General features: G+C 33.0%; 1 protein-coding gene across 2 annotated transcripts; it reads right to left on the reverse strand.

Annotated features, from left to right (window-relative positions):
* Nucleotides 1-692: 692 nt before the first annotated feature.
* LOC145270759 (uncharacterized) lies at nucleotides 693-11,640 on the reverse strand. 2 transcript variants are annotated; one of them, XM_080126358.1, is made up of 2 exons: nucleotides 11,518-11,640; nucleotides 693-4,452 (listed from the first exon to the last, which is right to left on the reverse strand). In XM_080126358.1, the coding sequence occupies exon 2, from the start codon at nucleotides 4,153-4,155 to the stop codon at nucleotides 2,875-2,877; it is 1,281 nt and encodes a 426-aa protein (XP_079982484.1). In that variant the 5' UTR covers nucleotides 4,156-4,452; nucleotides 11,518-11,640; the 3' UTR covers nucleotides 693-2,874. The 2 variants fall into 2 exon arrangements, 1 of the variants encoding a protein (XP_079982484.1); XR_013865550.1 differs by lacking the exon at nucleotides 693-4,452 and adding an exon at nucleotides 11,016-11,174.
* Nucleotides 11,641-12,513: the final 873 nt, after the last annotated feature.

The raw sequence follows: 12,513 nt of genomic DNA on the forward strand, positions 1-12,513 counted from the left end.
GGTCCATTTTACATTTAACTAATTTCAAACACTTGTAAACCAGGAAGAACAATTAGTTCATAGTTGTAATTTGCTACATGACACATAGAGATATAAATCATTGCATATGCAACATTTCTTCTAGATCAAACAAACGTAAATGGATCAGGGTCATTGCGTATGAACCTCATATATTAAAAACATTGCACAATAAACATATGAAAACCACAATGATAAAAGGTTAAACGCTTAAATAGATATTTAGACATGAATACTCGATATAAAATAAACGTTTTATTGAGATGTAGTAAATTTATAAAGTAAAAACACTTAAGACATGATCTCAGCATAAAATTGTTTTTTTCGTTTTAAAGATTTACATGAAAATAAAAAGAAAATTATTAACATAATCAAAGGATCATATTATTTTCTCTCATTAGAGATAACATTACAAAGATATGGCTTTTCAGTTTTTTATTTTAGTTTGTAGGTGTGCTATCTATGTAGTCGTGTGCAAGTCAACTTGAAAGAGTGTCGAGTTTGGGAGTTAAAAGTTTTGACAAAAGAACATTGAGTTTTGGTATTAAAAGTATTGGCAACAGTATCGAATGTTTTTGCTTATGACACAACACATCTTTATTTTTATGCAAAGAACCACATCATGTGGTGTATCTCTTTTATAATTTTATTCTTTTGCATAAGCTGGTAATGGCGCATCTAAGCGGATTCCAAACATTCAACATTTATCTCATACAATTCAACTGAGCAATCATTTTAAGATTCTAAATATACTTTTTTGTGAATTTAAAAAAATCTCTCTTGCACTTGGTTCATAAGGTATATTTGCCAGGTAGATTTAAAAATTCTAGTCTAATTTCAGTTGCTCCTATAATTACTGCAATAGAGATTTTCTGAAGATTCTGTTTTCTTTTCTGTATTGTGCATCAGACCCTGGTATTTCGTTATTTTTCCCTCTCATTCTGTTTAACCCAATATTATTGAAGACATCACCTTCTACGGCTGTTCCTTTGTCCTTCATGAAATATTTAGACATTGAATCGTATTCCATTGTATAGTAGCCATCCTCTATCAGAACGTGAGAGTTCGATGTCAAAAAGCTCACACTATTTCTGTGTGGTACAAACTGCACTTGTCATTGCTGAAATTACTCATCTTCTTAGAAGAATTGCTCATCAAACTTTGATCATGAGCCGCCATTAAAATTCTGTCATGATAATAGTGAAGACATCCTCTTTTAAGCCAGCCTATAAAACCTCCCTTACTTATAGTCATGGTTGAATAAATCCAGAAAACACCCGTCACTCTATTATTTGGCACATTTTTACCATTTTCTCAAATAGAAGTTCTCGTGTATTTTTAAACAATTCTGTGATTTCTGTAGTTGACATGTTTTCTGATTCTGTCATACTGGTCTGGTATACATTTTTGAGGTATGGAAATCATCAGATATGTTTCCCATATGTGTTGTTTTTGCTGGGGATGATGCATTCCACCGGATGCCAAACATTCTGCTATTAGTTAAGTTACTCCAATCGAAGGTCTGTTTAAGATTCTAACCATCCCTGTAAGTGCAATTTTTATTTCTCTTGCACTTGGTTCACTAGGTCTATTTGCCAAATAGTTTTGAAATTCTTTTTTAATTAGCACGGTTTCTCCTATAATGACTTGTATGATTGATACCTTAAGATTCCAATTTCTTTTTATGTCGTACATAAGTCGTTGGTATTTTGTTATTTTCTCCCTTTCTGTCCTGTTAAGACCAGCATCATTAGTGACGCTTACTTCAACTAGCATTGCCACTTTCTCCTTCTTGTCATCATTATCATCATCATGACGAGCTTCTTGCCCGGACAAATGTGACTCTTCCTCTCCAGAGTTTACTGTCTTCCATCAACTGCCTTAGATCTTCAGGTTCACAATTGGTGTCATGTGCTATTTGTTGGATGTACATGTATCTAGGTCATCCTTTGCCTGCGCGTCTGTGTTGTGGAGTCCATAGCAATACATCACTCACCAATTTATGCTTGCGCCTGGGATAATGACCAGCAAATCGTAGGCATCTATCTTTGATTGTATTAGATATGGCAGGTAGGTTGCCATAAAGTTGCTGCTTTGTGCGATGATTTTGCAAAGATATATTTAATACTGTTTGTAGCATACAGTTGTATGTGCCAACTAGTTTTCTTTCCAATCTTTTGGTGAGTGTCCAGATTGTAGCACCGTAAACAAGGGCAGACTCTACCACTGCCGTGAAGAACTGCCGTTTCAGTTTGTTAGTCCCAAAGTCCATGCTAATTGCAGCCTATCCAATGCGGCCCATGCTTTTGAGATGTGAATTTCGATATCTCTCTTTGTGGAAACTATGTTATTGCCCAGATACGTAAACTCAGCGACTTCTTTCAGTGTTAATCCAACCGAAGCCCTGATCTCTCCTTTCACATTGAAAGTCATAAACTTTGTCTTACCCACATTAATGTGGAGACCAATGTCATTTGCAGACTTTTCTAGCTATTCCAATATCATTATGTCCTCCTGAATTGCCCCATTGTCTATGTATGCAACTATGAATTTTATAGTCATAGTGGATAATGTAGGACTTATTTCCAACCGTTCTTTCTACTACATTGGATATTCAGGGTTTTACATATTTTCCAGTAGAGTTATTTCAACAGTCCATTGTGCCCCACTGTATAATAGTCTCCATAGTATAATTGTCTCCCATATTTGTTTTCATATGATGCAACAAATTTAACTTCCTTGCAAAAGAACCACATATTCACAAGAATGTATTTTGTCTCATGTATGTGTTATTACATGATTCAACAAGTTGATTTGTGCCCAAAAAGAGAACCACATACTTCACATGAATGTGGGTTATCTCCCATGTTTTTTCATATGATTCAACAAATTTGACTTCCATGCAAAAGATGAACCACATACTTCACAAAAATGTGGTTTGTCTCCCGTGTGTGTTGTCATATGATTCAACAAAATTGACTTTTGAGCAAAATAGGAACCACATACTTCACAACAATGTGATTTGTCTCCCGTGTGTGTTGTCATATGATTCAACAAAATTGACTTCTGTGCAAAAGAGGAACCACATACTTCACAAGAATGTGGTTTTTCTCCCATATGTCTCCTCATATGACGCAACAAAGTTGATTTCCGTCCAAAAGATGAACCACATACTTCACAAGAATGTGGTTTGTCTCCCGTGTGTGTCGTCATATGACTCAACAAAATTGATTTCCGTGCAAAAGATGAACCACATACTTCACAAGAATGTGGTTTGTCTCCCGTGTGTGTTGTAATATGATTCAACAAATGTGACTTTTGTGCAAAAGAGAAACCACATACTTCACAAGAATGCGGTTTGTCTCCCGTGTGTGTTGTCATATGATACAACAAATTTGATTTCCGTGCAAAAGATGAACCACATACTTTACAAGAATGTGGTTTTTCTCCCGTATGTGTCCGCATATGATGCAACAAAGTTGATTTCCGTGCAAAAGATGAACCACATACTTCACAAGAATGTGGTTTGTCTCCCGTGTGTGTCCTCATATGACGCAACAAAGTTGATTTCCGTCCAAAAGATGAACCACATACTTCACAAGAATGTGGTTTGTCTCCCGTGTGTGTTGTCATATGCTTCAACAAAGTTGACTTTTGCGCAAAATAGGAACCACATACTTCACAAGAATGCGGTTTGTCTCCCGTGTGTGTTGTCATATGATACAACAAATGGGACTTTTGTGCAAAAGATGAACCACATACTTCACAAGAATGTGGTTTTTCTCCCGTATGTGTCCTCATATGACGCAACAAAATTGATTTCAGTCCAAAAGATGAACCACATACTTCACAAGAATGAGGTTTGTCTCCCGTATGTGTTGTCATATGTTTCATCAAATTTGCCTTCTGTGCAAAAGACGAACCACATACTTCACAAGAATGAGGTTTGTCTCCCGTGTGTGTTGTCATATGTATCAACAAAGTTGACTTCTGTGCAAAAGATGAACCACATACTTCACAAGAATGTGGCTTGTCTCCCGTGTGTGTGTTCATATGCCTCAACAAAGTTGACTTCCGTGCAAAAGATGAACTACATACTTCACAAGAATGTGGTTTGTCTCCCGTATGTGTTGTCATATGATTTAACAAATGACTTCCATGCAAAAGAAGAACCACATACTTTACAAGAATGTGATTTGTCTCCTGTATGTGTTTTCATATGATTCAACAAATGTGACTTCTGTGCAAAAGGAGAACCACATACTTCACAAAAATGTTGTTTTCCTGCCATGTTTTCTTACGTCTGATTCCAGAAAAAAGTATATTCAATGGAGTGAGGCTTATAAATTTTCACTTTCAAAATTTGAGGAAATTTGTTTTACATCATTTTAAATCACCAATAAAGAAATGTTATTCTTTTCATTGTTGTAAATTCTGGAAATATAAAATAAATTATAAAACAATAAATTTCACGTGGTGAAATTAAATTTCTGATGTTTAAATTTCAAAAATATTTATATTATTATTCATGAAATTTAAAATAAGATTAGTATAATTTTATGCAATACTTGTTAACAAAATTTAGTTGTTTCTTTTTTCAAATATTTTATTAAAAATCTGCATTTTCTAGATGAGGATTTATTATTCATATTATTTTTATTCTTGGCTGTTATTTACACATTTCTATGTTACCTCTGATCTAATTCAGGTATATTTTGTCGAACTTTGAAACCTTTCTGTTTAACTAAGAATTCTGAGTGGAACCCTTTACTTAGTACATGAATAGCACGCTATTGTGATTTAGAAATCCAACTCAAAATTCTGTTTTATATCTCAACGATGATTAAACCTTCAATGTGCAGGAGTATGTAACTTACAACCGATTTTTACCAAGTACTATAACCATAGCACCACGGGTTCTAGAAGAAAATCCTAATACGAATTGGAGGAATTATTTTTTTCTAGATGTTTTCAATATTTATTACTACATAAAGAGGCGCTAAAAAGAGAGTCTTCACTTGTCATTTTAAAACCGGAAATTAAAGCTACATTGAATATAACTGTCTAAACTATTTATATCTATTTTGATTCATCTTTCATTACTATAGAATTTTACTTATTCCTATTTGACTTTTTGCATTTAAATATAATATTAGCACGTTGATGTAAGAAATACAACAGAAACACAATGAACTAGTTTATATTTAGTAGCAGAGTCCTTCTGATATTTGGCAGTCTGCAATCTTTTGGGCATTCCTTGAATGAGTCTGAGACAATACGCTGGTGAAAGTCGTACTTTACTTTAATTTTTGTTGAAAGTTCTTCCAGATTTAAAAGTTTATCATTTCGTGTGTGTTGCTGATGTGATTTTTTATAGGATTGATGGCTGAAGATTGTGCAGGCCAATCCAAATACAGAATACCGTTCTCTCCAAGGAACCTCTTGACATTGTCAATTGTGTTAATAGGAGCATTATCCTGCATGAAGATGTGATTATAAATCAAATTCCAGCCAAAATAGGGAAGGAAATGCTCAGTCATCATAATAATGTTCTCGGGCAAATTAATTCGAAATTTCAAGCGAACTACAGGCCCTGCATCATTGGCATTAATAACGTCCCACACCAAACTGAACCTCCACCACCGCGTAGCATTGAAACTCTTCACCAAGAATTAAATTCTTCATCCTTCCTTCGACTGATGTACTGCCTGTCATCACTGCTTACCCAATTGAACTTGCTTTTATTGCTAAAAACCAATTTCAATAAATATGATCAGCAGACTTGTTGGATTTGAGGAGTCATTTCAAATGTGTTTCTGAGGCTGTGAATCTTGATACCATTGAAACTTATTTTATTTATACATTATTATTTATAATTAATGATTTCCATATTGTATATTGTGTTAAATACAATACCAGGTATGCTTAGTAGTTGATCATTATCCAGATGATGCATTGTTTCCTTAAGTCAGCTTTGTCTATTAAATCCAAATTTGTACAATTTCCCATTTATAAGCACTTCATTCATCATCTAAAAAATTCAGAACTGTAATATTGTAATTTGTTTAAGAATCATGATTATTCTTTTTGATTTAGTCAAAGCTACCTGTTGGTCAATGTCTAGAATCTTTCCACCCTGATCCAAACTTTTACAATGACAATTTTTAAAGTTTTCAAGGATGCTGAAAACGAAGATCTACTTCAAAAGTGGCACAGAGAAATAGTTTTCCTAATATGAAAAATTTACTTTTTCAAAAAGTGAGGGATCACATTTAAATATAAATGAAACATAAAATGAGCATAAACTTTATGGCAACCTGGGGAGAGGGTGTTATTTTTTTATCTTTGTTTTTTGAGCGAAAAGTTATTTTTTGTTTTCTCTTCAGATTTCATCTTTTAATAAAAACACGAGAACATTAAAGAACAAAAATTAAATACAATCTGTATACAGATACGTGTCATTCCTTATGTTATCAGTGGTAAACATTTTTGTATATGCAAGTGCGGACATATATTTGCAGCAAGCACGTAGTTGTCCAAATATTAAGCAATGTAATTCCTTATATTATCAGTGGTGGGTAATTCTGTATGTGTAAGTGCATACATAAAAAGGAATTCTCTTCACTTTTTAAGTAGATATTTGTTTTTAGCACACCAAAAAAAAAAAACAAATAACTACAAAATAATCCATTGAAAAAGAATGAAGTATAAAAGACATTTTTTACTTTAAACTTGTGAACAGAAACGATTTTTACAATTTGATTGGCTTTACAAGCTCAAGTTAACATTCAAGATGATGAACGGAAGAGCAAGTTTGCAGAAAACAAAATTTAAGAGGAAAAATAAAAAAGAAATCATTTCGAAATAGAGTCGATCTATTTGGTGAATATCACGGATAAAATTAATATTATTTTATTTAACATTTTAATATTTAAATGAGAGAGAACAGATTACAAGTTTAATTTTTATTAATTCTCTAATTCGTAGCAAGTGCAATTTAATGACGAAAACTTATAGGGAACATAGTTTTGAAAACTTGCTTATATTCTTTATAGATTTCCGATTATTTTTTTATTCTGTTTGAAAGATTAAAACCTAAAGTTAATCTCTATATGGAAAAAATTACATGTGAAAAAAAGTTTATGGTGGATAATGTTTTTACGGTGGGTTCAGAAATTGACAAATCTATTTAACTTCCTCCTTTGAAAGATAGATATTAGTTTTCTGGGAGTATTTCAAAGATAATTAGTAAAGTCTTAAGATATTGAATTAAAAAAGACACCTTGTTTTTAAATTAACAAATAGCATCATTAGCCCCCACCCCGCTTCCCGAAATTTGAAATAAAAAGAGAAACAACACATCGCATATAAATCCCCAAAATGTAAGAAAATCCATTTTATTTTATACCTACCGGGGGAGAGGGGGAGGGTCCAACTTTGGCCGGTCGTTAAATACGCTTAAATATAATATTTTAATAACAGATTTTGTATATATCATTACAAAGTCATGATATCAAAAGTAAAAACGTATTTGGATGTCACCTAACAGCTTCTAAACTCCTGGCTGACAAACAATATGGATTCAGGCAAGACCTTTCAACAGCAGATATCTTAACCGCAGTTTCCAAACGTATATACCATTCATTGGACAAAACAGGGGAGGGTGGAGCAGTAGCCCTTGATATATCTAAAGCTTTTGACAGGGTATGGCACGATGGTCTTCTCAGGAAAATTAGATCATATGGAATCACTGGAAGAATTCATAATGTAATTAAATCCTTCTTAAGTAAGAGAAAAATCCAAGTTGTCCTCGACGGTCGTACATCTAAACAATATGACATAAATGCGGGAGTACCTTAGAGGTCTATCCTTGGACCTCTATTATTCCTGTTATTCATAAATGACCTCCCTGATAAAATTGTTTCGGAGATGGGTATATTTGCCGATGATACCACTTTCTATTATGGATATGAGGGGAAAACAAATGAACACATATCCAAGGAAATGGCAGAAACACTAGAGGATGACCTCCAATATGTAGTGGAATGGGAACAAAAATGGATGGTCACATTCAATGCTGCTAAGACTAAGCTTGTTTCCTTCAATAACTACAAGAATCTTCTCTACCACCAGTAGCCATGGCCAAGAACACATTGCCTGAAAGTACTTCTTTTAAACTCCTCGGCCTAACGTTTACAGGGTATATGAACTGGAGATACATTGAGAGCATTGCCAAGGCTGCTGCAAAGAAATTTGGCTCCCTCTATCGTGCTAGAAAACTACTTACGCCTGACAGTATCCTATACCTCTATAAGGCAACCATTCGCCCATGTATGGAATATTGTTGTCACATCTGGGCTGGTGCATCTGCTGCCTGTTTCTCGCTCCTGGACAAGGTTCAAAAGAGAGTTACCAACCTGATAGGTCTGAACTGTCATCTAGGCTTCAGTCTCTGTCCCAACAACCAGATGTTGCATCCCTCTGCCTGTTTTACAAATACTTTAATGGTGAATGCTCTGACGAACTGCAAACACTTGTATCTCCTCGACGTAATTACCCCTGACAAACCCGACAAGCTACTAAGTCTCATCCCTTTACAGTAGAGATCCATAGGTGCAAGAAAGCCTTTTACTCCAATAGTTTCTTCCCCAGAACTGCAGGTCTTTGGAACTCCCTTCTGGGATTTGCTTTCCCAACTATCCTGATATGCAGAAGTTCAAGTGTAATGTGAACAAACATCTTTCTACTCATCTCCCTTCATAATGCACCTGAAAATTAAGTCCCTGATAGTAGCCCCCTGCTTCAAAGTGGCACTGTGCCTTGTTTGGGGTGAAAATTGAAAAAAAAAGACCGATGTTGCATGTGCAGGAATCTCTTGATGTCAAAAGTAGTAGAGTATCTGTAGGACCGTTAAAGATACATTTAACAAGATCACCAATTAATAGGTCTCCACCAAGTCACATCCTCACAAACATAAAATAAAAATATAGAAATAACTCCAGAAAATAACGACACTTGACAAAGAACTCGAAATCACTGCATTAAGATGAAATAACATTTATTTACATGTTAGGAATATTAATTTAAATCGTTCCAACGTAAATGTTTTCTTGTAACGAGTGTTCATCATGCAGGCTTAGCTAAATGAGGATCTCTTGCGAATAACATGACGTTTAAGATTACTGATTTTTATGAACAGAATGTCACACGTTGGTTAAAATGAATCTGATTATTTTCTCAGAGGAAATAGTCATTAAACCATGTAAGCAGAATTTTTGGGATAATAAATTTTTATTACTAAAATCACATTAAATATTCTTTAATAGTATTTTTGTGAAAATATAAAATGCAGTTTTCGTAAAATATACGAGGGGAAATATTTTTTAGTGCATGTCCGCCCCATTCCCCATATTTATATTTTCGAAATTCAAACAAAATATGGTAAATATGAAGAATTACTCCACCCTCGAAAATTCCTTTAAAATTACCACTCTTATAGGTTTTCGGGGTCGGAGAAAATGAAAATAACGATATGAAGAAATGTTAGTTTAAAAAAGTAGGGGATCACTTTTCTTTAATAATTTACCGTAAAATGATCACCCACTTTGTGACCACGATTGAGGGGGGGGGGCTTTCTTTCCACCCTCGGAAAATCCTTTAAAATGACCACTAACGTTTAAAATTCCAGGAAACAAGTACTTTCCTGGATATGAAGAAATGCATTCACTGCATGATTTGTTTGTTTTTGGAGCGGGGGACTAACTGCCGGTTTGTTTTTCGTTCAATTATAGGACTTGTATAGTTTTTTAACAGGTGCTTATACAGTTTAATTAACCGTTTTAACATAAATAACGTGCCAGCATTATCCAAACAGAAAAAAATGTTTATTATTTAACAAAAATTCTGTTTACATTTGGTAGGAGACGGTGGAGGGGCGTGGGGTGTTTTGGCGGCCCCTCCATCGAAACAGGTAATTTTAAAGGATTTTCCGAGGGTAGAAAGGAGCCGCCCCCAAAAGTGGGTGATCATTTTACGTTAAATTATTATAGAAAAGTGATCCCCCACTTTTTAAAACTAACATTTCTTCATATCTTCCAAACTACTCGGTTGCCGTAATTTTAAACATTATTTTCGTTTTCAGCGACCCCGACAACCTATCTGAGTTGTAATTATAAAGTAATTTTCGAGGGTGGAGTAATTCTTCATATTTACCCAAAATATATTCAAATCTATCGAAATTTCTATTCATTATAAAACATAAGAGTAAGTAAAAAAATATTTATTTTTAAAAATTTAAATACACATATTGAATAAAAATTTACCTTGAAGTTGCAATTAAAAAAATGATATCAATTTAATATTATTATGTTCTATTTTTAAATAGCGTTTTGTTTTTCGAAATTTTTCGAATTGCCAAGAAAAATAAACTTCATAAAATTTAACTAATTTTTAAAAGATTAAAACGATTAAAATTCCGTTATTTCAAAATGTTCCGTTACAACATAGATTTTTAATGAATTGTGTTTAATTTTTTTTAATATTAAGTTATAAAAAAAGCAAACAGAAATTCATGAGATATTTTTAATTTAATAAGAGAATAATATGCGATTTTAGTCATCATATCTGTGTCACTGGACACATGTATCCATAAAAATAAAACTGAGTTTTTAAAGAAAAGGAAATAATAAAATCCATTCAATAATTGATATTTTAAAGTTTATTATCCATTTTCATATTAAGTTAAATAAAATGACAAAACATAAGTAAACCACGATAAAATATTTAGTTTAAAATACAAATAACGATTTACTAATCGACGTTTTATTTACTGGATGTTTTTTCCGGCATTCACCGGAAGTTATTACCTTCCTTAGTAAGTTCGATTTTTATATATATATATTATTCCTTAATTGGAATTCATTTTTGAGATGAGCATTATATATATTAATTTATTTTTATTTCGGACTATTAGTCTCATCTTGTTTTTGGATCTTTTTATTGTTTTGTTTATTCACTACGTTTCGGCCAACTATTCCTCTGGCCTTCGTCAGGTGGTAACCGCGACGGATAGGAACTTTGAATCTCCTAACTGCATTCTCAGCCATCACTGCCATCCGTAGTTGTTGTCGTCTCACCACATTTTGACCAATTAACCTCTGGCAAACCAATAAAAAAGATCCAAAAACAACTAATAAAGATGATACTAATAGTCCGAAATAAAAATGAATTAATAAGTTCGATTTGTTTATATTAAAAAAAGAAACAAACAAATAAAAAGTTGTTGAAAACACAAAGAGAAAAGATAAGAATCAAGAAGTTATGCGTAAGGAAATGAACAACACAGCTAGAAATATGGGGGACGGACATGTGGGTAAAAAAAAAAAAATAAACACAGTCCGTAGTTAAGATGAAATAATATAATAATTTTTTATTTTTTTTTAAATAAGGTTAAAAGTATTAAAAAGTGTTTTTAAGAAGGAGATATATAATGTTTCTTACCGGAGATGACTTAAAACGGCGAAGGACAACAGAAGATAAAAGACAGCGACATGTGGGTCTAGAGAGGTCGCAATTACGGAACAAAACATCGGTCAACCTGCCGGTGTCGAGTCAGAGGAAACTTAAAGAAACTTGTCTTGCCAAGGGAGATAACTGTTAAAGGGAGATAAGACATGGAATAACATGACAATTATTAAAAAAAAAAAGAAGGTTTTTTTTATAATTATTGTAATTTATTTATATTAAAAAAGAAACAAAAAACATGTTTTTTTTAATTGAAAAGTGAGTTGGGGGTAACCTTGGAACTTAACTCTACTGTTTTGTGAAATAACTACTTTTAATGTCAGACCAAGGGAGATAACTGCAGAAAGGACTAAACTAAACGATAAAATACATGCAAGATAGATAGCAATTTAAAAAAGAAATCTACTTTTACGACTATTGTAATTATTTATATTTTAAAAACCATGTTTTTTTTAATTGAAAAGAGGGTTTAAGATTTAACCTTGGAACTTAACTCTATTGTTTTGTTAAGTAACTACTTTTAAATGAATTGATTTTAAACTTTAATTTCACTTAAAAAAGATTCGTGTTTTTATGAATATATATATGTGTGTGTGTGTGTGTGTGTGTGTGTGTGCACGCGCGTGTATATATATATGTGTGTGTGTATAAATATAACCATATGTATACTGCTAAATTCTACACTAAGTACAACCATTTGTCGCATATAACTAATTACTGTAACATCTACAAAGAAACAAAAAAAAAACTCCACCTCAATCTTCCTCTACCCTATCCCATCCTATCTTTCACTGCTTTATCCTCTCCCTCCTCCTCACAGAATAACTTATATCTCAAATTTATTTTTAATCCCATTTAACCCTATTTATCCACCATACAATTATTCACTGTCATATAATCTGTTGTTCCATTTAGTTTAATTTACGTCATCAATTATAATATTAATTTCTGTCCTGAATATAATTCAAATCT

The sequence above is a fragment of the Euprymna scolopes genome, chromosome 46, assembly GCF_053919585.1.
Source record: "Euprymna scolopes isolate OS-2025 chromosome 46, ASM5391958v1, whole genome shotgun sequence".
In the NCBI taxonomy this organism is placed as follows: Eukaryota; Metazoa; Mollusca; class Cephalopoda; order Sepiida; family Sepiolidae; genus Euprymna; species Euprymna scolopes.